The sequence below is a fragment of the Dendropsophus ebraccatus genome, chromosome 4 (assembly GCF_027789765.1).
Source record: "Dendropsophus ebraccatus isolate aDenEbr1 chromosome 4, aDenEbr1.pat, whole genome shotgun sequence".
Taxonomy (NCBI): Eukaryota; Metazoa; Chordata; class Amphibia; order Anura; family Hylidae; genus Dendropsophus; species Dendropsophus ebraccatus.
This window is the reverse complement of record NC_091457.1, coordinates 119,015,768-119,043,144: the sequence shown is the minus strand read 5'-3', so window position 1 is coordinate 119,043,144 and position 27,377 is coordinate 119,015,768. Positions and strand designations below refer to the sequence as shown.

The following is a 27,377-nucleotide window of genomic DNA, read 5'->3' as shown; positions in this document are numbered from 1 at the left end:
CAGAAAGAGGAACCTACTGCTGTGCGCTACAATAATCTCATATTGAAAGACACAGCAGGGGGGCGCTCCGTTTTGTGTGACAGAAGTGCACATTTTTTAACAGATTCTCCATAACAAAATAATGTTATATGTTCTGTCAAGATAGGAAAATACTGAACAGACTCTGCTCTTCTATACACATATTGCATTTAACTTACACATCTACTGTAAAATAGATAGAAATAAAATAGTCACACACACAATAGAGGCAGCCGGTGGAGGCTCAACCCAAATTGGACAGCTGGTCAATTGATAACATTCTTGGTTCACACTATGCTCAATGTATACGTTTAGCCAGACATGTGCACCTGTAGGCTTTGTTCACACACAGTATATTTTAGTCAGTATTTTGCAACCAAAACAGGAGTGGATTGAAAACACAGAAAGGCTATGTTAACACACTGTTGAAATTGAGTGGATGGCCGTCATTTAATGGAAAATAATGGCAGTCATTTTAAAATAAGGGCAATTATTTTCTATTAAATGGCGGCCATCCACTTAATTTCAACAGTGTGTGAACAGATCCCTTCTGTGTTTTCAAACCATTAATGGTTTTGGTTGCAAGATACTGCGCACAAATACTGTTTGGGAACATAACCGTAAGCTTTAATAGTTGCATACATCTACCACAGACTTCAAAGCAGTTGACTCTAATTGAGCCGTATTTATCAGCCAAAAGGACACCCTCGTGGCTTAGCTCTAAGGGCACATTAGACATATACCTTGACCATGAAGCCTGAACGTAGTATGAACAAAGCCAAAGAACATTATTGAGATTACTGGTTCTTGTACAATAAATTTAGGTCAAATTGTTTTCACGATGGAGAAAAAAAAGTTTTTAAGATTAACTGATGTCAAAGTTATACAGATTTATAAATAACTTCTATTTAAAAAACTCAAGTTTTCCAGTGCTTATCACCTGCTGTATGTCCTGGACAAAGTGGAGTTTTCTTTAAGGGTACGTTCACACTTACCGGATCCGCAGCTGATTTTCTGCTGCGGATCCGCAGCAGATTTCATTTAAATGACTGAACACAGCATCAATTCTGCACCATCAAATCTGCTGCGGATCTGCTGCAGATCTGCTGCGGATCCTGTAGGTGTGAACGCATCCTTAAAGAGAATGTACCATTAGACTAGTAAAAATGAGCCATACATACTGTCCTGTTTGTGCTGCAGTGTACTGCCCGATCCTGTGAAGCTTTTTTCATTACGCTGCCCGGTTCTTGTTTTCCCCTCATTATATGTATATGCTAATTAGCCGCCCTGAAACACAGGAGGCCGGCCCAGCCCCTGAAATTCCACCTCCTCTCTGTCCCCCTTGGTGACGCGCCGTTCTCAGATTGCACTAACACGCCTCTGATGACGGTGCTCGGGATCCGGCATGAAGACGCTGCAGCCGGGCAGAAGACAGGAGGCGGGCAATTAGCATAGAAGGTGTGCCAGTCTAAACTGAGGACGGCGTGTCACTGAGGGGGCATAATTTCAGGCGCTGGGCCGGCCTCCTGTGCTTCGGGGTGGCAACTTCCTGTAGAGCATACAGCAGCTGATAAGTACATGAGGACTTGAGATGCTTAAAAATAAATAATTTATAAATTGGTATTACTTTCTGATACCAGTTGATTTGAAAAAGAAAAAATTTCCCTTGAGTTCCTTCTGTCAGAGCCCATGTATTATCTGCCTGTATTGTGTGTATGGGCAGGTACATGTAACAACATGGAAGATACAAAATATAAATTCATTTATTGAGGGCACTGTACAAAGTTCCTTGAGGGTTAGGGTAGCTGGATGAAATGTTGGCAATACAAGCATGCAGAGGGAAGCAGCTAGGGAAAGCAGGGCAAAATTAAACAAAATAAAAAACCCAAATCAAGCAAGTGAAAGCTCTTACTGTGCAACAAGCTCGTCAAAGTGTTCATCAGGGCAGTATTTTCGAGGACGGCCTCTCTGAATATGGCGGCCACGTTTAAACTCTTCATCATCAACAGTCCAAACGGACCCATACTCATCCTCTACTCTGATAAAGCACTTATGGAGAGAGAGATTGGTGCGAATGGCACCCTGGGACCAAAGCGGTGGCAAGAACAAAGTCAGGAAATAAAGGGGGAAATTGGGAGAAAAGAAAGCAAAAAGATGCAGAGGAACATGAAGCAAAAGAAGTTGGAATGAAGAGGCAGCACAATAAACAGAAGGGAAAGGAAAAAACATAACAATGCATAAGCAAATGATCGGTGAGTGTTAATAGCCACTGGCACTTAAAAGCACCAAGTGATGATGCAGCATACACCAAAGCAAACAGGACAGGGGTTCAGTGGGTATACAATGGCAGGGATGATGTATAGTGCTTCCCTCTGGGGATGGTGAAACATTTGGAGTGCACCTCTGTTGTTCCGTCACCAGATGAAACCTCAGGTACCACAACACACTACACTAAGAAGTTCAAAGGATGGTGGACGTACCCACTGATCTTTTGTGGCCTCCTTTTTTGGAATTCTATTTCATCCACTGTCCATACTGCCCCTTTTACGTTTTCTACTCGCACAAAACACTTGTGTAGACTAAGATTATGGCGCACTGCATTCTGCAGCAGGGACAGGAGAGAAAACATTTATAGGTGAGCGCTCATTGTCAACAGAAATCATCATCTTCATTCACTTTATTTTTTAAGACAGCCTAAAACATGGGAGCTTCACCAACTCATCAGGATTCTCTGTATAAGGGGCCATATGAAAATGGTCAGCAATAGAGATGAGCGAACCTCGAGCATGCTCGAGGCCATCCGGACCCGAACTTTCGGCATTTGATTGGCGGTGGCTGCTGAAGTTGGATAAAGCCCTAAGGCTATGTGGAAAACATGGATATAGTCATTGGCTGTATCCATGTTTTCCAGACATGTTAGAGCTTTATCCAAGTTCAGCAGCCCCAGCTAATCAAATGCCGATCGTTCGGGTTCGGATGGACTTGAACCCGAACCCGGTTTGCTCATCTCTAGTCAGCAACATTTTGAGCATTGGAATTAATAGCATAACAGGAAAATGTACATAAACCCTTATAAGAAGAATTCTACAAACGGTGGTCCCTTTAAGAATAAAATATGTTGTTGGGCTTTGAAAGCTGAAAAAATACTGGGGCCAATACTAGTATGATAATTTTTAGACTATTTAGAGCTGGCTTAGAAATTAGCAAACCTCGAGAACACTCAGGTTTGTCCAAACCCTCGGCACTTGATTATTGGTGACTGAATACATAGGCTGCATCCATGTTTTCCAGGACTAGGGTTGCATCTAACTTCTTCAGCCACCTTTGCTCAAGGTTCACTCATCTCTAATCTGAATCAATTGTGTAAACCAAGTTTTTTGGAAAATGGTACAATTTCCTGAGGGGAAAAAAGTATTTCTAAGCCCTTTCAACATATATTATTTCCATACGTAATAGTAATAAACAGTGGCAAACCAATTATTTACTTACCATTTTCACATTCAAACCATTTAAAATCAATAGCTTAGGCCATCAGTGTTTGATCAGTGAAAGCCCAATCCTCCCCAACAATCTTATGAGGGGCAATGACCCATGAATTGTTTATCCATGTGTTGCTGTGCATGCTACTACAGCTGAGCTGCATCCAACTGAATGAACATCCTCAATCTGATGATTGTTAAGAGTTCCAGGAGCCCCCATCAATCACACCTTAATGTCCAACCTTTAACAATAGCTACCTTTTGACTATGTGTGGAAGTTGCTGAACACCTAAATGGTATGCTATCCAGTATAACTGGATTACAGCATAATATGCCATTTATGAAGGTCCAACCAGTCAGTTCATCAATGTCTTAAAGGAATTTGCCCAAATATATAAGCCTTTCCCACGGACTCTTAAGACCTGAAAAGACATTTCTAGGTGCTGGTTCCCAGTAGTGCTACATACCTTGGAAAAGAAAGTGCGAAAAAGTCCAGCATAGGAAGCTAATCAGCCATGAAACCCAAGTGCCCATGCTAGCCTTATTCCACTGACTAACAAGGATGCTGTGCACATGTGCAGGATGTTTCCTATTGTTTGGGCAGTGGAATCACTGTTGTCCTTTACGTGTGACAGTCCCCATCAATGAGAAAACTGAAAATTTCCTGCACATGCACCAGTTTTCTGTTGGTAACTTCCCAGGTGTCATCCACCTAATCAATGGAACAAAGATTGGCTATGTGACAATTCATTAGGACACTTGCAGGACTCTTGCAGGCAAGTTAGCATGTGGCCTAAGAGAGCCACTTCCTTCTTGAGGTATGCACCTCTACTGGGGACCAATATCTATAAATTTAGAAAGGTCTTGTGTCATACAACATGGTAGGGTTGGTTTAGTGGGGTAAAACATGGGGAAGGGTACATTTAAATTGGGGACCTCAAGACGAAAAATATGTGAAATGTTCTCCCAAAAAGTTTTGAGGAAAACAGGATTTAAAAAGGTGTTTGACTATGTCTGGAATAGTATTGTATGACTATAACCTTAACAGCAAGAGTGTCTCTACTTTTACACATCTTCTAACATGTCACTGAGACAAACAACCGCAACATGAAAAAAGAGAAGCACTTCACACAATTGAGAAGAAATATCAATTGTAGTGCATCTCATCAAGACTTAGGGTCCCCATACACTTTAGACTATTGTCATACGTGCCGAACATTCCTGTGTATGGGGAGGAAGGGTGGTGGGTGGTCAGATTGTTTGTCCGTCAGTTATTGATGGTGTATAGGGGCCTTTATTCTTCTACCAACCAACACAAATCTACTGACATCAATGGTGATAAGGAAATCCAAGAGCTATGAGCCAAGCGGACAAGCTGCATGGAGTTGCATTACAGGCTTTTTTAAATCAAAGATACTCTGACTTGTCAGAAAATATGTAAAAGTAAAGATACTCTCTTGCATAAAAGAGATATATACCTCCATAAAACACAATTATTAAAAGTCTCTACTGCATTTATCATGGTTTGGGTAATCCAAAACATAGAGAAAGCCTTCCTAGTAAGTCCACTTTTTCTTTACTACTTTGTGGACATATGAATATGAAACCTTCCATAAACCTAACACCCACTCAAATCTTTCAACAAGCTGATCCTTACCTTCCACGTTGCAGCATTACGTCGGAAGTAAGCAAACATTCGTGTGAACCAGTTGTAGATTTCATTTAGTGTTAGTTGCTTCTCTGGAGATTCAAGAATTGCCTAAATATATTTCAAGTGAAAAAAAGTAAAATAGTAAATTAGGAAATTTAAGCTGGAAATTCAATTATTTAAAAATAAAATAATAATAATTACATTATATATATATATATATATATATATATATATATATATATATATATATATATATATTATCTCAAGTCTAGATGTTCCAAAAATGCATCATTTTTCACAAGGCAAGAAAAAAATAAACCAGACTTCACAACACTATCTAAGATTAATACCTCTATTTAACAGTTCAATGACAACATTCAAAATGGAATTATCTAATTGTTTTGAGTTTTTATTTCTGTTTCCTGGTAGAAATATTAATTTATCAGTCATTCACAAAGCAGGATCAAAGAAAAATGCAAAACATTTCACCAGCTGATTACAGCTCAGTAATTATTTAGAGCTCAGATTAATTCTAGGGATCAGAGATTACGGTAGTTTGTGATAATTGACTTGCCATCTTTAAACAGCCTCATTTTCACTGTTGTGTGAAATGAATTTTCTAATAATCACATTGCATTGTAATACTTAATCAAAAGCAATTACGTTAGATATTGCTGTTTTCAAAACTCTCATGGCAAAAAAAGAGAGATTTTCGAAATCACTCAAATATTAGACTTTTGCAAACATGTTTAAATAAACATTTGGGTGGGACTACTTTAGAATTTTTGAAACATGACCATATCCCGGAGCTTAGTGGGTTATGATCACTTCAGATCAAGAGAAATGTATGGTAAGAATCATTCAAAATGGACTGAAAACAGAAGTCAGGAGATTTTTAAGAAACGCTGTCCATAGGGCCTCAAGGAGTTAAATAATACTTGAAAATACAATCATAGTAATAATAAGTAAAAAGTAGGAATCAAACCAAGCTATGATAAAGATGCTAAGGCTCAGTTCTTTATTATATGGCATCCTTACATGTTTGCCAGTAATAGTACAATATACTGCAAAGAACTCAGGGCTTCCTGCTAAATTTGACCCTTACTGTATAGTCAAAACTACTGAACAATCATCTCATTTAACCTCAAAATACACATAAAAAATACAATTTTCTTTTTTTAAATACTATGGGCTAGAGCAGTGTTCTCCATCTTGGGTTTTCATAGTAGTTTTTACAGTATACCCAAATAAGACATCTAGCATTAAACTTAGAATAGTATAACTAGACATCTGCTATAAGATTTCATAAGTACTGAAGTACTGTGCTTGTCACAAGGGAGCATTGTCACCAAACAGAAGGCAAACACCAGGGCATGGTGTCATCACTACGTAACCTGAGCATATGTCAGGCCCCCACTGGGGCAAATATGTACATTATAGGATCCAATGGTCTTTGGCAGCAAACTTTATCATATGCCAGGGCCCATTGAACTTAAAGGGGGTTGTCTGGCAGTCGGCCATTTTAATATACTGTTGCCAGTCCATATAAAACAACAAACATGTTATCCTTACCTGTCCATACTCCCTAGGTGTTGGCCCCTGACCAGTGATTGGCGGAGCAGGCTTTCACTCTTGAGAGAAATGTGTCTCAAAAGTAGAGGCTTAGCAGTCAGCGGGGAGAGCACCGTTGACAGGTAAGGATAACATGTTTATTGTTTTATATGGACGGGAAGCAGCATAATTTAAAAAAAAAAGGTCGACCTGACAGACAACTCCTTTAAGAGGCCCATGGTGATCTTAGTAATAATACTCAATGCTTTCCAAACTATAAGTGAAGTAGACAGGGAAACCACAGTGGCACTGACCACATGTACCTTGTCAGCCCTAGCCAGTAACTAGTTTTACCTGCCTGCTTGCAAACGGCAACAGTATATACATTGAGAATTTAAAATATAGATAAAAAGAGCAAGTTAATGCTCTAAAAATGAAAAGTAGTGAACTTATCCTTACCCATGCAATTCATTATGTATTTAAAACCACAATGAATAAGCGCATTGATACGTGCACTTACCTGCCTGATTAAGGATGCGTATGTGAAGGGTGGTCTAACTTCTGCATTTTTGTAAAATTCTTGGTTCTGTGCAATGTCTGCCAATAAATAATAATAAAAAAAAACATACAAATTGTGTTAATGAAAGTAACAAAACAAACAGGTGGATGTAACTCTAAGTTGTTTAACTACTCACCACTTATGTACTGTGCCAAGACATCTTAACTTTCTAAGTGGCAAGCATGTAATGTATATAGTCATAGCAAGAAGGTCCACTTACCAGAAGAGATGGGGACATTGTATTTGTCAGAGTACCGCCTCCGTATGGGTCCCACATTGTGGATGCTGGTGGTAGTGATAACAGATGGTCCCTGGGTTAGAGGAGTGAGTGGTGTCGTTGGGGTGGTGGGTGTATGAGGTAAGCTTTGTGGGGAAGGTTCTGATGCAGTCTTTGAAAGCGTGGCACTGGATACCAGGTTCAGCTGTAAATACATAACAGTATGATGTAATGAACAACTTGTGACCAAAGCCACAATTCAATACAGATCCCAATTAGAATAGAAGGCAACCTAACTGAACATGAAAGCATGGGAGCTGGGAACATACAGTAGGCAAGGATCCCCTTCTAAACTGTAGTAAGTGTGGGTCACCTTGCCCTTTCCTACATGATTTGGGCATACTTTGGCTCTTAAAGTCTTTGAATGTAGGGCATAGAGTAGTGTGTACCAATCAAAGAAGAAGGTGCAGGACTTGGTATTTTATCCCTTTGCACACTACCATAATGAATAAACAATTTTAGTAACCAAATATGAAATGCCTTCTAGAAAACATTTAGGCTATGCTCACACAAAAGTAATACAGTGTCCATAGTTTACTATGGCTGCTGTATTCAGCAGCGAACTACGGCTGCAATATTACAAGTTCCTGCTGCCAACACTGCCATTATCTTTTTCCCATTTGGATTGCAGGCACCTTTGGGTGTACCCACAATCCATTTAAGCATTGAACACAATGTAAAGTACGTCCGGCAGGTGTACTTGACATTGTGTGCACAACTATTTTCTAAGGCCGCTGTCCGTCGAATTGTGGCCATAGAAAATAGACATGCTCATTATTTTTTCAACAACAGCTGTAGTGTATACACTATGGCCGCTGTTGCATTGAAATCAACGCAATCGTATTGATTTATTTACCATCGGATGTTCTTTTCACTGAAAAGAATGTCCGTTGTAAATGAAACTAACACGTTCTGTGAACATAGCCTAAAGAAACGATACCATCAACACATTTACTTTCTAGCCGAAGAGATTCAATACCCACACAAGTAAACTGGAATCCACCAATAGATCATTGTGACACTGGGAAATTTAAGGCATGACTACACCATGTTAACTATGGGGCAAACTTTAAACAACCTGCCACTGTATATAGGCTTTACATACAATGCTTTGTGCCTCACATGAAATTTAAATATACACTATCACTTGTTGATTTAATAAAATGTCAACCCAATGTTTAGCTTTTGGAGGAAAAGTGTAAACTCTGCCTCCGTAAATAGCGAGCGGCTCTGAGATTGAAATCCCGAGCTGGCACATATACATTTAGAGCTGCGCTTTACATTAAGCAGAACTCCAATATTAGTTCAACAGAGTTCATTTCAGATTTTTTTTTGTGCCGTCAAACCTATTTCTGAGGCCTAACCAGGCCATATAAATCAACCACCACATTCAGCACCGTGTTAAATTCAGCAATCAGTCAGTCTTATTACTATGTCAGGCTTTTATTTCTTCTTTTACAATAAATTAGTTATAAGTAGAATATAGAAAAAATGCACATAACTGTATTACTGCCATTAAACATAATTTGCCAGTCTAACGGTGGAATAGTATAACTGGTGCCAAAAAATATGAGGTCATATTAAGAAAAGGTACAATATATGGTATTAATCACGAGAACCTTGGTGTTTCATTAATTGATTCCAAAGAATGGTACCTTATCAGAGAATTATTTCAAAATCAATTTAGTAAAGGACACGGGCCTATTGGAATGAGGGAAGGGTCCCTACCTACCATAGCAAGACAAGATAAGAATTCTTCATATCCTTCTATAGTTGACAAAAAATAAGCTAATTTAAAAAGACTTTTACCCAGACAAATTTGAACTGCAGCTCTTCCCCATACGTGACCTTTAGAGTTTATCAATATACCTCAACTCATATTACAAGCCAGTCCTCTGTGTGATACGAGCTGTGATTTAATGATAATCCCCAGAGAACAGACAAGTAATGCAGCCTTTTAACAGTTTATTATGGAAATGTGTCTTTTTTTTTTTTTTTTGTTAAATAGGATACAGATGTTGATTTTCAACAAGCCTAACAAAGACGCACGTGCACTTGGTATAATTCCATTCCGTCTGGACGTGTATCTTGGGGTGGTGTCCCACTGTGGTTCATATGTTATTCTGCACTATCTATCTATCTATCTCTCTATCTCTCTCTCTCAAATTTACATATATATATATATATATATATATATATATATATATATATATATATATATATATTTAAGGAAACTTCTAATTCTTTGTATAAATTCAATGAGTTAAGTTACAATTTCTGTGTGTTAAAAGGTATATTCATAATTTCTTTATCTTTGTTGCTATCTTAAAGGGGTTGTTTGCTTTGGACAATCTCTGTTTGTTTAAAGGTTTCCATGTTAATCTGATCACAGGGTGTCCTGCTGCTGAGGCAGTCAATTACTCATAAAAAGGTTTCCACCTTACTCTCCCAATCACAGCTCACCACCTGTGCACTTGACTCAATTTCATCCTACTTTAACCCCAGTCCTACTACTGTGCTTATTCTACCCTAACTAATAATCATCTATTTTGACCATCTAAATTCAGGCTCTGACCCAAACCACTCTACTAAACTTAACAAAAATTATCAATTATCTGTTGTTAACTGCCAAAGATTTATGCCCAAGTAATTTTGTTATGCTTTAAGGACAACATGTAGCGTAGACATTATGCAGTATCTTAACAAATAAAATAAAAAAATCCTGCTTACTCACCTCCACCTGCTACCAAGATCATGTCTTCTGGTCCCTACAGTGGTCCTCCACTTCCTTGTTCTGTTGACATTTTGTACAGTCGGTAACTGCCTGCTCAGCCCAGTGATTGGCTGAACAGGGATGAAACATCATTGGAACAAGAAAGAAAAGTATTGCAGAGGGGACCGGAAGACTTAAAAGTGGCAGCAGTGGGGGTGGGGTAGAGGGGAGTACACAAGATTTTTTATTTTAAGTGCACAGGAAGGCATACAACATACATTTATATTTCTCCTGAGAACCTGAAGGTTGCACACCAGGCCCTGATGAAGCCCTATATGAGGAGACCTGTACTATAAAGCAGTACCATGGCTATGACCTCATTAATTTTTAAGCAGGTTCTTTGTTACCCTTTGCTGGTAGTTACACCAACGGCTTACAGATCATTATCAAAAAAGTTATAAGTGAAAAATGTTGGCGTCTGGTGCAGCTATCAATCAGGATGAATAGGTGGATTTCACAAAGATAACAGAGGTGCAGAAAGGGGTGGGGAACAACGTAAAAAGGGTGACTTAATAAATGACAGTGATTCACACCCACCGCTGGGCTGCCACTAACACGAGATGGGGTAAGCAGCCAATCTGGGCTAATTACCAGATAAAATTGTATTGTAAGGACTCTAATTAGAAGATGCTTATGGAGGTGAACTGAAGATTAAACACTGCATACGAATGACCCCGAAGTCAGGGAGAAGCGGGTGCAGGATGTCGCTGGAATATTTGGTCGAAACAGTAATCTTATTCTAAAGGAGAGAGGCAGCAATATTTGGAATAATAGCTATGAGGTAAACTAATTAAAAGACAGATCCTGGAGGAAGACTGTGGCTTTACTGCAGCTGAGGCTGTTCCAAAACAAAGTGCCAAATCTCAACAGCAAAGCAGCAGTCGAGTGGAAAATGTCTGCCTGACCTCTGCTCCCGCTATTAATTTGCAGGAAAACTAATGACACATATACATATTCCCACAAAATTGTTCTAATTGCTAATTTGCCAAAGGAGCCTAGTTTCCAAATTAAACATGACTGCAATCTGTGAGGAAAAAAGAACAAAAAGCAGGAGCTAGGAGCGCAGGGCGTTTCATCTCCCACATCTATTTGTAGGTTTAACCGACAATTTGATGAAATGCTGACCTTGTCAATTGCTATTGAATTATTTTATAGATACATTTTCAGCTTTTTTTTTATATTTATATTTTTGCGTGTGGGATAGTCAGATTTCATGTGCGGAAAGTTCCTGTGGTTTCATAGGAAAGATGTAAGGCAGGATCCTATGAAATGATCATTCAGCGTGTTAGCCGTGTGCCTACAGTAAAGCCATTTGGTTGGCTACTGTTATTTTCTGCATATGAGACATTCCTCAGATAAAATAGTAACTTCTCGTTTTGATAAAGTGTATCCTGTTGTAGTCCCCAGATTTTTCTTAAAGGGACACCCCAGTGAAAAAGAAAAGTGCATTTTACAGCTAGTACAAAGCTTGAAGTTGCAAAATTCATTGATAGTAATTCACCGAACATGGCCCTCCCTTTCAAGGCCCCAACACATCATTAGTTTTGGGGTGTTCCCCAGGAAACTAGTAAAGTCCCTAATGCTGTGTAACCCCCCCCCACACACACACACACACACACACTTTGAGTGGTAAGGCAAGGTGCTGCAGCTTTGTCCCAGGCAAGTGAATGAGATAATGTTGCAGTACTTTGTACTCAGTGTACAGTAGGTATGATTGCTGGTAAATGGTACAGAAGCTGCTGCAATAATGTAAGCGCTGTAGCCCCTTTAAACAGCTGACCAGTTGAAGTGCCTGGAATCGGCCCAGAGGATAGACTGTCGGTTTTATAAAGCTGGATTATCCCTTTAATCAAAAGGGGAATGGTTACCAATTGTGCTATTCTGGCGACAGCAGGGCAACACTAACATGGCAAGGTGCTCCAGTTCATTATTTTTTAGGGGGTTTTCTCATGTAATTTACCCATGTCAACCAATCCCAATGGTGAGCCATGATTGGTTGCTGTGGCCAAATTTCACCGGTTTTTGTTTTACACAAATTGATAAATGTAGGACTTTGTATTCAAAAAAATGTACCTATGTTACAGACATAGGGAAACTAGACTGCAAACATCCCGGGACATGGCCTGGTGCCAGCAAGTTTCTTTTTTACTTAAAGAGGAAGGGACTTTTCATTACTTATATAGCTGTGATATATTCTGCAGTACTCTACAGAGCATTACATCCCACTTATTAGTCTCTATACCAGATATACATACTTCTGCCAATTTATTAAACAGCCAATTCTAGGAGGAGGGGAGGAAACCCATGTAAAGAAAAGGAGAACAAACAAACAATGGGAATTTAACATTCATTTACCTGTTTTAAGACATTAAAATGTTGACAATTTCTGCTGTTCAAGAAGCTTCTGCACTGGCAATCATACCTAGTGAATGGTGCCAGAGGCCCTGTGCCATCTACTATGTAGTGGTGTCATGGGTTACCATGTGCTGTGTATGGGTTCTCCTGAACTGCTGATCGGCAAGGGTGCCAGGTGTGGCCCCCCTGCCAATTAGACATTTGTAGCCTACCCTATTGATAGGTAATTTATGTTAAAAACCTAAGAAAAATTCCCTTCAGCATGCTTCCCTAATCACTGAACTGCCAACTATAAAGTATTAGAGCAAGACCACACAGGACTATATGCGACTTTGACTACACAGGTGTCTCTAAGGGGTTAATTGCCATTTCTGATTTTATTTCAACAACAATTTAGGCACGGGTCTACAACAATGTATTAAATAAAAAATACATATTTATATATTTATTTATTTATAAACAGTTAATTGACTCCCTATTTTTGATATTTTGTATTTCTTTTTAGTCTCTGTGTTCAATTTGTGAAATATAAAGAATATTTTACGTTCTTTCCTTGTTGGCTACAGCATCTCTTTAAAATGATGAATGAGTCATCAGTAATTTTCATAAACAGGCAGTGATGTAAACCCCTAATCAAAATGGATTTCCATTAACTGTCCCGCTTAGTACACATAATTGTATCTTTTTTGTTTTTCCTAAATGTATTACATGAGAAGACTAGCCAGAGATCATGAGGACGTGCTTATATCTTTACTTAAATAAAAATGAGTTTTAACCCTTTTAAGTGGTGGAGCATAACCGAAACACACCACCCCTACCAACAAAATGTGCCAGCCCGGTGTTCTTGTGGATGCTCCAGGGCACAAATTTCTGCTATTAGCCGCACCAGTCTGCTTAGGGTCAGAATTGATGATTTAATTGCACTGAAATTCTGGGCTTTAATCACTGAAGATAAAAGATTGTAACATGGAAAGATAGGCAGTCATAAGCAGTGACATGACCATATAAAAAAAAAAGGACAACTCCTGTCATTTGAGGCCACTGGGGGGGAGGGGGGAATCGACCATTTTTTGTAAGTTACAAATTTTTTATTGTTAGATGCGAAGAGCTTATAACATTATGTAGCCAATACAAGGCCTTATATAATTGCTTTATTTATTTAGCTCTGCCACTAAAACAGCCACGACTAGATGGCATGACACTGTATTGTCTATTCTATTCCAAATTATTCAATTATTTGAATAGTTTGGGGCTGGATTTATTTTATTCCACCTAAATTTATTGCAATTAACAGAATTTTTTTTTTTTTAAATAACCAATTTTTTTAAACTATAGCTATTACACCCTCCTTTTAAAAAAAATAACATATAAAGCAAGTACTTGTGTCTTTGACATAATCGTTTTGCTGGCAGAACAAATATTAAAGAAAACTCCAAATCATATCATTCAACTATTTAATTTCATGTTATTATTTAACCAATGTTCCAGCTTAGTTTTATGGGGCATTTAATTGTGTGTGCTTATTTCTATTTATCATATATACAGTATATATATATGGTTTTTTTTTCCTTTTTAAAGGAAAAAAAATAACTTTAATTGCTTTCCGCTTAGAGTGAAAAGAAATACAGTACACAGAACGGAATATTTAACCAAGCATTTGATTTGAAAATGTTATTTTAAATGTTTTAGGTCAAGTCTGAATTGGTGCACTGCGGGAAAAACTTAATTACTGCTCAGCCATTAGAAAAAATTATATTGCCTCTTTCATGGATGACAGTTGTGTGACGTTTGGGAATACTGAAAAAGCAATTATCCCCTCGATACAATATACAAAATGTTGTTGACAACACTTCTAATTATAATATACTTCTGGGTTTTTATAGACATTAGAAACATCCTATGGAAGCAAACCATAAACTATTCATTTCAATGTAATTTTTTTTTACAAACAGATCTGTGGGAATTGTATTCCTCATTAGAGCCCATGTACTCAGCCATGTTACTGATCTGTGTTGTATGACTACTAGAGATGAGCAAACTCGAGCATGCTTGGGTTCATCGGAATTGGTTACTGGTGGCTGAAGAAGTTGAATGCAGCTATAGGGCCTGTGACTCCAATTAAAAAAAAAAAAAAAAAGTCTTAGGGTATGTTCACACTGGCGAATTCTCGCGGATTATTTTCAGCGGATTCTGTGCGTGCTCCCACTTGAAGTTCTGCCCATCCCAGCATAGAATGGAGCCTATGGAACGGGCAGAACTTAAAGCGGGAGCGTGGAGGGGTAAGCGACGGAATCCCCTGGAAGTTATCTGTGTGATTTCTGTAGTGTGCACATACCCTTATGTACTTATTTTCCACTAGAATCACTGTTTCCTCTTGCAGAGTATTTGTCATACGAACCAGGAGGGTGTGTTGTTATACAGGGCCTATGCATACATATATTACTTGTTTTGCTCTGCTTTTGCAGACAAAAACGACTGAACAGGAAAAAAATAATAAAAAAAATCAATAAAAAAATAGGCCTAATGTGTGGACTATAATTTATCAATGTTATCTCTTACTGCTGTGTGTTGGCACAAAACAATGGCATCAACACTATCAAGACATATGGGACATTGAAGAGCCCACACCAATCTATAGTGTATAAAACTGTGTATTAGGGAAAATGGGGATAAGCTGCCATACCATACTTAGCGTATAATCAAGACTGGCTCTGCTTCTGGAAATATAGCAGACGTTTTCTTCATACACCTAAAGAGTATCATGGGAAAAAAAAGCCCTTATTAAATTGAGCATGGTCCACCTATTAGCTCATCATTTGTCCGGCTTCATAAGCAGTGGCTAGCCATACACTGCATTTCTTTACAAGGAAGACATAGTAATACCTAAACCATTGAAATATATGGCTAACCATGCAATACATAGGAGGGTCAGTTCTGGTAAAATGAGAGCTTTATAATGGCTCAGGCTAATAGAGTAGGGTCTCAAACTTGGACTATGAGGATCAAAGGACCTTACCAGGGATATGGAAAAAATTACCTTTGAAGGGATTTTCCAGGCCTTCAAATATTAATGGTCTATCCTGAGGATGACCGGCTCCCCCACCGATGAATACTCTAAACACAGAGAGGAAGCCTTAGCTCCATTCATTGTGTAGTAGTTGTTTTTTTTTTGTTGTTGTTTTTTCAGCTCGACTGCCATTCACGTTAACAGGAGCTGAGCCCTAACAAGGCCACTACACAATGTACAGAGATGGAGCATCTGGCTCTGCTCAGTGTGTAACTGCTGAACAGTTTATGGGGGCACTGGTTGTCAGCACCTCACCTATCAGATATTGATAACCAATCCTAAGAATAGGCCATCAGTCAGCAAGTCCTGGAAAATCCCTTTAAGTTTATCACCATAGATCTCAGGGGATCTGTTAAGAACCTACATTCTGAAGGAACCATAATTATATTAAAAAGTTACTAAACCCCCAATGCTTTACTTCTAAGAACAAACATAATTTATAACCTACAATCTAAACTCAAAAATTATTTTTTTTAACCCTGTTATTCTGTCATGTAGAGAGCGCCTTTCCATTCCTGACTATTTTTTTTTATATCTGTCTCAACCCTCTCATAATTGAAATTTATCAGACCAGTATATAAAATATTCTACACAGCAATCTCAAAAGACCATACAAATCTAGCCGACAGCCACCAAACAATGCAGAACTCTACTCATCCTTAGAAAAATGGAAGAAGTATTAAAGAAAAAAAAACTCGCAACATAAAAAAAAGGGTTTGGAGTTGATTGCCTGCAAGCGAAGACACTTTTCATATACAAATGTGATTTTTCTCCCCCCCACTCTCCAAAGGGTGGTGCAACCGTAAATTTACATAGACTAATCCAAACAATCTGTGCATCTGACAAAAGCAAACCTCACACAGGCAGTCTATTGTCGGTTTACATATCAGTGAGCTTTATGTTCGCTTGTAACAACGTTCAAGCTGTCAAAGGTTCGCTTTGGACTCTAAATAAATGGTTATAAAAGTGCTGTGCAGAAATATTAGACTTTCCTCAAAAGAAAGCCTGCTGTGTATGAATTCGAAAGCTGCTCATTTTTCAGGCAAAAATATGCATGGCTGTTTGCTTATAATAAAGAAGCACTGTGTGCAGCAAGTAGGGAAGATAATGTTAACCTATCCCACCAGAGGAAAAAAAAAATGATAAACTGTTTAAAAATAAATTTACTGGGAGGTCCTGTGCAAAGGTAAAGCGGCTTAGCAAGAAGGGCAAGAATACATAATGGAAGAAGAGTATAGACTATTACACTTCCAACTACAAGTTACCTTGAGGAAAAAGTAATAGCTAGAGAGGAGCGAATCTACAGTAGAAACGTAGCGAAGCGCTTCATTCTAATCGGAATTCTGCTTATCAGGCTGCGGGCTTTGAAGTCTGCTCCGCTACGTGCCGCTCCTCCCCGGGTGCTGGGAAAAGGTGGATCCAGTTCTGGGAAATTGGGAGAAGTTTCTCAGGACTGGATCCATCTTTTCTCACCACCTGGGAGCTGAGCAGAGAAAGACTTCAAAGCCCGCAGAATGATGAGAAAAATCCTGATAGGAAGGAAGCGCTTTGCTTCCTACTGTAAATTCACTCATCTCTAGTTATAGCATACCTTTCATGTATGTATGCCAACCCGATCTGTGTTAAATCGATTCTGCTGCCAGAAGTGTGGTGATAAATAGGTACGACCACACTAAGTCGGTACTGTATGCAAGTCCCATTCTGATTCAATAGGGCTCATGCATGGAACTGAACTGGTGTGGTCAAATACATGGATACCCAAACTTCTGGCAGCGGAATGGATTTTATGGTGATCGGGTTAACGAACATCATGACAGGTATGCTTTCAACAAACCATAAACATTAGCTTTATGTAATTGGTTAAAGTGAATTTGTCAGCTGCAATTCCCTTTCCAAGCTGCTGACACTGTTAGATAGCTGTGAGGTCATGGAGACACATCATGCCTTTCATATACATATATTTATATGTCTGTGCTTTTATACAGTAGGAAAATGCTCCTGATTTACTACAAGGTGGAATGCCTACTCCGTCCCCATCCATCCCTGACTGAATGGGAGGGGTAGTTAGGGGGTAGTAGATCAGGAGCAACCTCTGACACTGACAGAGACATGAAGGGCACCTTTCCTAACAGTTTGACCTAACAGCTATCTAACAGTTCAGAATCAATGAATAGGGTTTATAATACAGTCTCTGTAATGTCTATGTAGGGAACAAGTATAATGGGGGATCAAGGGTGAAAACTAGAAGAAGTTACATCTACATCTCTTTGCTGTCTTCTGTGCCTATTTGTCCTTTAAACAGGCACAGATGACAGAAGTCTATGGTAAAGTCTACGGACACCTACAGAAACACATTTTTGTTCTTGACCACCATCACATATAAGAATTATTGTACATTATTCTTGGCCTCAATCGCCCCCTCAAATAGTGAACATACAGTACAAATGTAAGGGTCCTTGTACACAGGCAGATCTCCTGCTTGTAAAAGATACTGATTGATGATATCTCTAGCTTTGATTCAAATAAGAACGAAGGGTTTGTACCAAAACTGATGGTGCAATTGCTCTTCTTTATATCATTGTTGGAAACACAATGTTGCCCACATGATTATTTATATGAGTTTATAGGTTCATTCCAGAGATGTGACCAGTGTGAACATGCCCAACGATCAAATGAAAAAATAATACAATGTTTGTTTGTCATTGATCACATTCTTAATGGGGACATTAAAATTATCATTGATGACATCAAAAGATGAGCACATGTCGAGCACGCTCAGGTTCATCTGAGCTTAAACGTGCAGAATTTCATTACCGGTAGCTGAAGAAGTTTGATGGAGCTCTACTGCTGCCTGGAAAACATGGATACAACCATAGGCTGTATCCATGTTTTCCAGGACTCCCTAGGGCTGCATCCAACTTCTTCAGGAATGAGCGTTCATATAAAAGATCATGTGGGTATTCATCACCCCTTTAAAATGCTATTACCAAACATCAGGGTTCATCAGTGACTTATCTTGGAGAGTCTTACACCAGTTTAACCAGTACCTAAACATGGGATATAGCGACATGACTAAAGTATGATTTCACCCTGTCTATTAAAAAGAAAGATACTTACAGGTTGGGGGCTTGCTTTGGGTTCTGTTGACTTCACATGTAAATGCGTCATCATGGCTTGCAGCCGTTCTTTGTCTTTGGAAAGCTGTTAGGGATGAGATTAATTAGGTTATTATATTGCTTTATTTTACCTTTAAAATATTTTACACAATTTATTAATCATAAATTACTTCATGCTTTCAACTTTTTATATGATAAAGGTTTTAGGATCAAAAGAAGCATATTGAAATCTATATAAAAAGTAGTTCCACCTTGCGGCAAAATAAGGGAAAGAACACAATCTGAACATGTTAAAACGTTTGCTGTGCTAAGAAAAGGTTCTCTCTACCCTCCTGTCTCCATCAGACCCATGGGGGGAGATTTATCAAACATGGTGCAAAGTGAAACTGGCTCAGTTGCCCCTAGCAACCAATCAGATTCCACCTTTCATTTTCAAAAGAGTCTGTGAGGAATGAAAGGTGGAATCTGATTGGTTGCTAGGGGCAACTGAGACAGCTTCACTTTACCCCAGTTTGATAAATCTCCCCATAGAGTTTAAATGGACATTTACTGCACATACTCAACCACTCCTACATTCCCAAGTCTCCTCAGGCTAGCTTCACACTGCATTTTCAGCATCCGTTTAACGGATCATTTTTTTTGCAAAAAACGGATGCATTTGTGTGCATCCGTTTTTGATCCGTTTTTCCATTTACTTCCATTATAAAAAAAAAAAAACGGATCAAAACGGAAGCTTTTTTTTTTTTTTACACTACTTTTTTGACAGTAAAAAAAAAAACAGATCCGTTAAACGGATGCTGAAAATGCAGTGTGAACCTAGCCTCACTGCTGATGTGCCATGGTGGTGGTGGTGAGGGGATCCATTCTACTCACCAGTAGTCAAACATTTACACCAGGTGTGCCGACAGGAAATGCCCACTCCATGGCTGGTTTCTATGTTTGGCACGTCAGTGGACATATTAAAGAATAGGTGGTCAAGGAAACCCCCATTGGCGGCGGAGCCAGCCAGGTAAGTATAAAGCTTTGTTATCTTCTATGCTTGTAAAAAAGGCACACATGCTTGATGGATCTTCCTCACATACTTTGTCAGAGCAGTTAGGCAGCCTGGTAGCTGCAGCACAACTTTGGTTACATTCACAGTCTTTAGTCCTCTAATTACCCCTTCTTGCATACCCTGTCAGCAGCCATACGGTGAGGCCACCTGCTCCAGTCACTAAGCATCCACCACAGCTTCTACTTGCAGACCACCAGATTTAAAACCATCATTAGCCTTCCACTCACTCACTCTCCTACCGGGCTTCCCATCCTAACGGCTCTATTGTCACCCCACCATCATGGCATAAGAGGGCCTCAGTTCATCACTACCATGTTCGCTACTGCATGAAAACTGCATAGAAATCATAAAACTTTCCAGTTCAACAGAGTAATGGCAAATCAGCACCTTTACCATATGAGAAAAAACTTGTTAGTTAGCAGTATTGGTACAATAACAGCAGTTATTAAGAAATAACTGCCGTTATTTAGACAGGCAGAAAAAAAATTAAATTGTGGGAACGTAGTCCTACCCTTTAAAGTAACACTGTCATCCTCTTTTTGCATTATGACTTCTCTACACATGTGTATAGGGTAAATTTAGCAGTTTTCATATCTTTCATATCAGATGATATTTTATATCATACGTCATGGTGCTTGTTCCAGTAAAAAGTGATCTTTATCATCTGCGGATTGTGCTTTCTGGGCAGGGCTTCAAGGCCGAAGCGCCACCTAGTCCCGCCCACATCATCATTGTTGGCCCCACCCCAGTGACGTCATCTGTGCAAAGGCCCCGCCCCCTCAGCGGCCATTGGTATGGGCCGACCTAGAGGGGGTGGGGCCTAGACCTTTAGGCTAGCCTGTTCTAATAGGCTCCGCCCCTCGATGGCTATGCCGATAATGACACAGGCCAACAACTGTGTTGTGGACGGGGCTAAGTGGCACTTTGGCCATGAAGCCCCGCCCAAATAGCACAATCCGCAGATGATAAAAGGTCATTTTTTACTGGAACAAGCACCATGATGTATAATATCAAATAAGGTAGGAAAACGGCTAAATTTACCCTTTACACCTGTGTAGAGAAGCAAAAAGGGGATGACATTGTCACTTTAAGTAAGTCAGCTCTCTTTTTGTAATGCTGAGAGAGCCTCATAAGTGTAATGACCAGCTAAACAGCGCATCCAGCGTCCAGAAGCCACAACTGTCAGTATGCTGGTAATGGCATGGCTGATAAACAATTTCTATATGCACTACACTCCATTCTCCAGCAATGTCTGGGAAGACATTGAAATTATCCTGAAATGCACATAATTAATCTTGCTGGGGGGATGATATAGAGTGTGCCTCATCACCTGAAGCTTCAATTTAAACCATATTAGTATGTGCCCTTAACAAGATATGCGAATGTAATCATTGCAGCAACCATTTTATTTGTATTCTTTTCCACAGAGTTGATTGAACGTTGCTCACACAAAATTACTTTTATAATTCTCAACCTAATGTCTCCGACATGCTGCCTCCGTTTGCTCTTGTTCAATTACATAATATCAATGCCGGCTCGAATCAGATATTCTGTTGAAGTGACACTACGAGCGATGCCTAAGGTTCATGTTTTGGTAATATTATAAGAAAAGAAACATTTAAAAAAAAATAGGGTTGGTGGGGATGTAGGTTGTAAAGGCAATAGGAATCACTAGAAGGTTTTCGAGATCTGAAATAACCTCATAATCAGTGTACAAAGTAAAATATAATCTAGCTCAGGGATAGGGAACCTTCAACCCTCCAGCTGTTGCAGGACTACATTTCGCCATCATGCCTAGACAGCCAAAGTTTTGCAACAGCTGGAAGGCCAAAAGGTTCTTCATCACTGATCTAGCATATCTGAATATTCGACTAACCATTATGTAGTATTCAGGTACAGACTGCCCGGCCAGTATCCACCATTGGGCCCAATCACTGAAACACCCTTAAAAAAAGCCACTGTTACAACATGTCACCTAAAGCCAAGCAGAAGACAGCCCCATTTGGAACCAATCTTATGTCACTAGATTCAAAATGTACCTATTTGGCCTTACTGATTACCATAGCCCATCAGACATGACAACTGTAAAGGAAATGGACATTTTTCATTGTGGCCATTTAGATGAATGGCTGTTTTGCAATGATGGCTCAAGTCTGCCCAAACTACAGCCATAGCCCTCTGTTCTAGCTTGTAGTGGAGGAAACCTGAGCAAGGCATCACCCCCTATGTTGTCCATATGCCCTAATAAGTCACATTGACTGGGGATATTTTAAAAAGCAACCTATTTAAAGAGAAAATGTTAGCACTCTGACTCAGCCAGGACACCTTTGTAGGTGACAATGCCATAGTGGGCATAGTACCTTCTGTTTAGCTGCCAGTGAAGCAGAAACTGAGCAATCTTTATTTTCTTACTATAATGAAGAGTCAAAGAGGAGTGGTCTGGTCCCATTGCTGGTTCCTCCTCCAACTTCTCTTAGAATAATAGGGCTCAGCTTCCAGCGCATGCAGTTTTACAAATGTAAGGTGCCGGATGCGTCCTTGATCTTCAACTTGCGCAGAAGATGTAGCTAGGAAGGGCGACACATGTGCATTTAGCTTCCCAACTGAGGGGAAAAGCTTCAACCGCTCATCACATGTGCGCAATTCTTTTTAGCTATGTGTTTAGGATGCAGGGGGATTGTGCAAATTTTTAAAACGAGGGAGGGAGGAGAAGAGGAAGGGGGAACCAGCGATGAGGCTTGCCAAACTGTGCCATACACATAGAGCCCAAATGTTATTATTTTTTATTATTATTTATTTATTTTTCATTTGGAACATATTTTAAAAAGATGCCAGGTTACACACCAAACATTGGTTGTATTTTGGCATAGAAGGAGCAAAAAGGGTTGCATTTTATGATTAACAAATAATATTTATGGGAACTAATGAATAATTTCCCACTCATTTCAAAAGTCTGGTTTGAGGGATGCTCTGGGAACCTAAAGGGCTTTTCTGTAACATTTTACTTCCAGAATCCTTTTAATTCTTGGGGAAAACTAAACACTTAACCGGAACATCCTTAAAGAGTCCATCAATCTTATACCTACGTAGTTATACGCTTGTTATATACGTTGTTTTACGTAGTTATATGCAGTATTGCTGAGCAAGTGGTCAGTTTTCCATAAAAATTGTAAATTTGTAACATATTTTGGATGTAGCAGCAGCTTAATGTTTAACATATTTCTGATGCTGCTGAGCATCAGAAACAGCGGACAGAAATATATATATATTTCTTTTGCAAGGCATCAGCAAGAAAAGTTAATTGAACTTGTGCATGCAGAATTGCCTCAATAATAGACCTTCACAACTTCCCTGATGTGGAGCAGGGGACTGATACCTGATCATGATTCCATTGCATACATTATTACATAGTACAACCATTTCTGCAGAAAATTAATTTAAGTGAAAGAATGCATGAACAATACATGAGGAAATTATGAGACATTAATATGCCTCAGGTCATCGTATACCACTTGCCTTAATGCAGCTGCTCTCCTTGCTTATCGTCATTAGCAAGTCATATCTGTACAGATCCCTGCTGTATTGTTCAGGAGATCTTATATTAAGCTATAGGAGAGGACATGCTAGAATTATAGGAAGAGTTATAATTGATGCAATATACCAATTCAACCCCTCGGGCGATCATGTTTTGTTTAAGCGATCGCTAGACAACATATTCTAGGGTACTTTACGTGAATAGCTTTACACCTGTATTAAGTATTGCACTTGATTCGACTGGAACACTTCAATAAGATGAAAAGATATCCTGCAGTTCGGTCCGCAATTCTTATATGGGGTTTCCATAATCCCAGCAAAACTTAAAGGGGTTGCCCCACAATTTTACACCTGCTGGGACCTGAGCCTGCTGTTTAAAAGAAGTGGCTATTAGAGATGAGCGCACCTCGAGCATGCGTAAGTCCTATCGTTTGGCATTTGAATACCAGTGGATGAAGAAGTTGACGCAGCCCTAGGAAGTCTAGGAAAACATGGATACAGCCTACTTTTTCCAGGACTTCCTAGGGCTGCATCCAACTTGTTCAACCACTGCTATTTAAATGCCAAATGATAGGACTCGAGCATGCTTGAACTCATCTCATCTCTAGTGGCAATGCATTCTTATTCTATAGGAGCTGCAAAGATAGGTGGACTACAGTGTTCCACGGAAGTTCCCATAATAATTGGAGTGGCTGCATTCTGACAGGACACTTGGGTCCCCATTGTCAAGATTGCTGCGGTTCCCAGGAGTCGGACTCCCAGCTATCAAATAGGTATCCCCTAACCTGGGATAGGGAATAACTTGTAATAGTGGGACAACTCTTTAAAGGAGGGAGTACTACCACAAGTCTTAATTGGCTTTCTTTTCCCAATTCTATTCAGGATAGCCTATGAACTTGCATAGGTGGTGCCATCTCCCTATTCTTGGCCATTAACTAGTATCTCCACTGTGTCTCTTTTAACCAAAATGGTCTAGCAGGTGTGCTTTTCCAGATGTTGGGCAACAGAGCTACTGCATAAATAATTTCATTATTAGAGGGGATCCATCAACAATAATGTACATTGCAATTACTGGGGACCAGTCACAGTAAACTTTTTTTCTATAGCAAGTGGTTAATGGAGTGTACCCTGACCTACTGTAAATGGTATAGCAGAGAGAAATGGCCAAAAAGACATTCTATACCTCACAAGGCCAGTTCTGTAATCAATTCCCACTGGCATGTTGTTTGGATACTTTTTCTACTCTTTTATTCTAAAGGAGACTTTTTAGGACATTGCCTTAAGGAGAAGTCTGTCTGGGAAGTAAAAAATCATTACGGGCAGGGGGTGGAGGGAAATAAGAAAGAAGTCACAGTCCCGTCCCTCTCCTGGACCCCGCCAGCTGTCTTCTGAGCTCCCCGCTGGCTACATCATGACCCAGCTGATGGATGCCCTGCTCAGCAAGGCAGTGACTGGTGCGGGACACCGCTGCAGTCACTGATTGGTTCAGCGGGCTAAATCCCACCAGTCTGTGAAGTGGAATCCGGATCGTGATGCACCCGGAACCTGGGAGAATAAGACAGCCAGCGGGGTCCAAGCGGGCACTGGGGGCATTAAGCATATTGGGGGAGATTTATCAAACATGGTGTAAAGTGAAACTGGCTCAGTTGCCCCTAGCAACCAATCAGATTCCACCTTTCATTTTCCAAAGAGTCTGTGAGGAATGAAAGGTGGGATCTGATTGGTTGCTAAAGGGAACTGAGCCAGTTTCACTTTACACCATGTTTAATAAATCTCCCCCACTGTCTTTATTTTCCCTCCACCCCTGCCCAAAATTATTTTTTTACCCCCCTCCCACGGACTTTTCCTTTAAATAATATACATAGGAAAAGCTGCCCTTAGAAATGAAAACAATACAAAAACTAAATATATATATATATTATATATTATAATATATAATATATATATATATATATATATATATATATATATATATATATATTAAACTCACTGTATGGCCCAACACACTTTATAAAAGAAAACAGTTGTTTGACCATAAATTCTTGTAAAATTAACCTTTTATTTTTTTTACATTAAATAATTGGAATGACCATTTATAACAACAATAAAAACTACTAGTTGTATTAAAACTCGCTCAAGAACACGGCGTTTGATGTATTCTTTCCACTCTAAAATATCAGCTGTAAATCTTAATAAAAGTGCATAATTGCTTGGTGTGTGGTTGGTTTCCATTTATATGACCACATAGCCAACTTCCTCCTGTAATTGTTTCTGCAAGACTCGATAATTTACGCTTCACACTACGATACTGGGAAATAAATTAGGCCATACTGGGTTAATGAAGAGTACAGTGGGAGGAAAGTAAGAAAGAAAGGCCCAGATTCATGTAGGAGCCAAAATGACACAAGACAAATTGAGATTAAAATTAAAATGTTATGTAATTAAAAAGATATATGCTTTTTTTTTCTTACAGAGGGATAGCAACAACAGAAAGTTTAAGTCTGTTTTTGCAGATATTTCTCAGTGACTATTTGAAGCTGCAAATGACTTTAAACTCTGTAAAATTCCAAATGTAATTATCTTCCGTATTTAGCCCAGGGCCCTCTATATATCTTCATACTGCTGCCTTGCATACAAAGCAGCCATTTCATTCAGAGGCAACTATGCAACACTGAGCATAATCAGAGTCAGCACAAGGCCATGAAATGATAGGGTTAATTTCTCACTTTTTTGCCGAGGCCTAATGACAGCCAACCGGCCAACTTTGTTAAATTGGAACAAAACATAATCTACAAATTTTCTTGTTAAGGTTTGTTTTAACCATGAAATTATTATTATTAAAAAAAAAATTGCAACACTGACAGCTTATCTCACTTTGTGGCAGCTACAAAGATTCACCCTCCCATTCTGAAAGACATAGTAATGACAGTATTATTCTGCTTTCACACCGGAATGAAAGACGTATTCCATATAAATGTTAAAAAAAATCTGATTAATACAGCAGATGGTAAGAGTGTGGCTTGTATACTGTACTCCCTCAATGCCTTTTTTTAAAGATGGACTGGTTACTAAAGAGGGATGGAGGGTGGGGGCCCAAAAAGTCTTTATGCTTCATATGGGGAGACCAAATCTATAAATTATCTCTAATATATAATAGTAGTAGTATAATAGTTTGGGGAAGGGGCACGGTTTCAGAAATAGCATTGGAGAACAGAAACCTTTGTTGCTGAGAGAGTGTTACATAAGACCAACATAGAAAAAGCAGTCACTGATAGTCAGGGAATCCCTAACACCGCGTCCGTGTCAAATTACTAAAGTTTTCTTAGCTTGCAGCTAAGCTAGCATTGTGTTGAGATCAAAGGAAAAAAACTACTTGAAAGCAGCCATGCTGGGGATGATCAAAATTTCCAACTCTAGAAGGCTTTTTTTTTTTTTTTTGCAAAATTGTAATTTGATGGAATTATACAAATATCCTAAAATACAAAGAATATTCATCCAGTGGAATTTGACCTACTGTATCGGGATTTGCAGACTTTAACCAATTTAGCCAAGAGGCAAAAGAGTATCCCAAAATGTTCAAATCTGATCAATAGAGGAATGTATAGATTTAGCCACCTACACATTTTTATTGGCTAAGCCCATTGCTATTATTGGCTAAGCCCATTATAGTCAGGACATTGTTTCCAGTGGTGAAATCAAGAAATTTGACTTGATTTTGTATCAAGTGCATGGCCACCATTAGAGGATCTACTAAAATGGTATGTCATCTGGAGATCCAGAGCCTGAACATTATGATTGTGAATTAATTGGAGGGCACATTTTTAATGTTTTGTTATATTTATTAAATTATCCCTTTAATACAGGAGCGCATATCTAATTTTCTTTTATGATTCATCTAACAATCAGGAACCAGCAAAATAATATATATATATATCTCATGAGA

General features: G+C 39.1%; 1 protein-coding gene across 16 annotated transcripts in view; it reads right to left on the bottom strand.

The window, feature by feature from the left end:
• Positions 1 to 27,377, bottom strand: part of FOXP1 (forkhead box P1) — a 576,401-nt gene that overhangs the window by 11,636 nt on the left and 537,388 nt on the right. For 13 of the 16 annotated variants that reach the window (XM_069966877.1, XM_069966876.1, XM_069966887.1 and 10 more), the window contains 6 exons: positions 18,848 to 18,931; positions 15,347 to 15,412; positions 7,479 to 7,680; positions 7,220 to 7,296; positions 5,155 to 5,256; positions 2,499 to 2,620 (listed from right to left, as the gene is read on the bottom strand). In XM_069966877.1, the coding sequence (XP_069822978.1) occupies positions 2,499 to 2,620; positions 5,155 to 5,256; positions 7,220 to 7,296; positions 7,479 to 7,680; positions 15,347 to 15,412; positions 18,848 to 18,931 (653 nt within the window). The remainder of the gene's footprint in view (positions 1 to 2,498; positions 2,621 to 5,154; positions 5,257 to 7,219; positions 7,297 to 7,478; positions 7,681 to 15,346; positions 15,413 to 18,847; positions 18,932 to 27,377) is intronic. The other 3 variants (XM_069966888.1, XM_069966889.1, XM_069966890.1) reach the window with 1 other exon arrangement.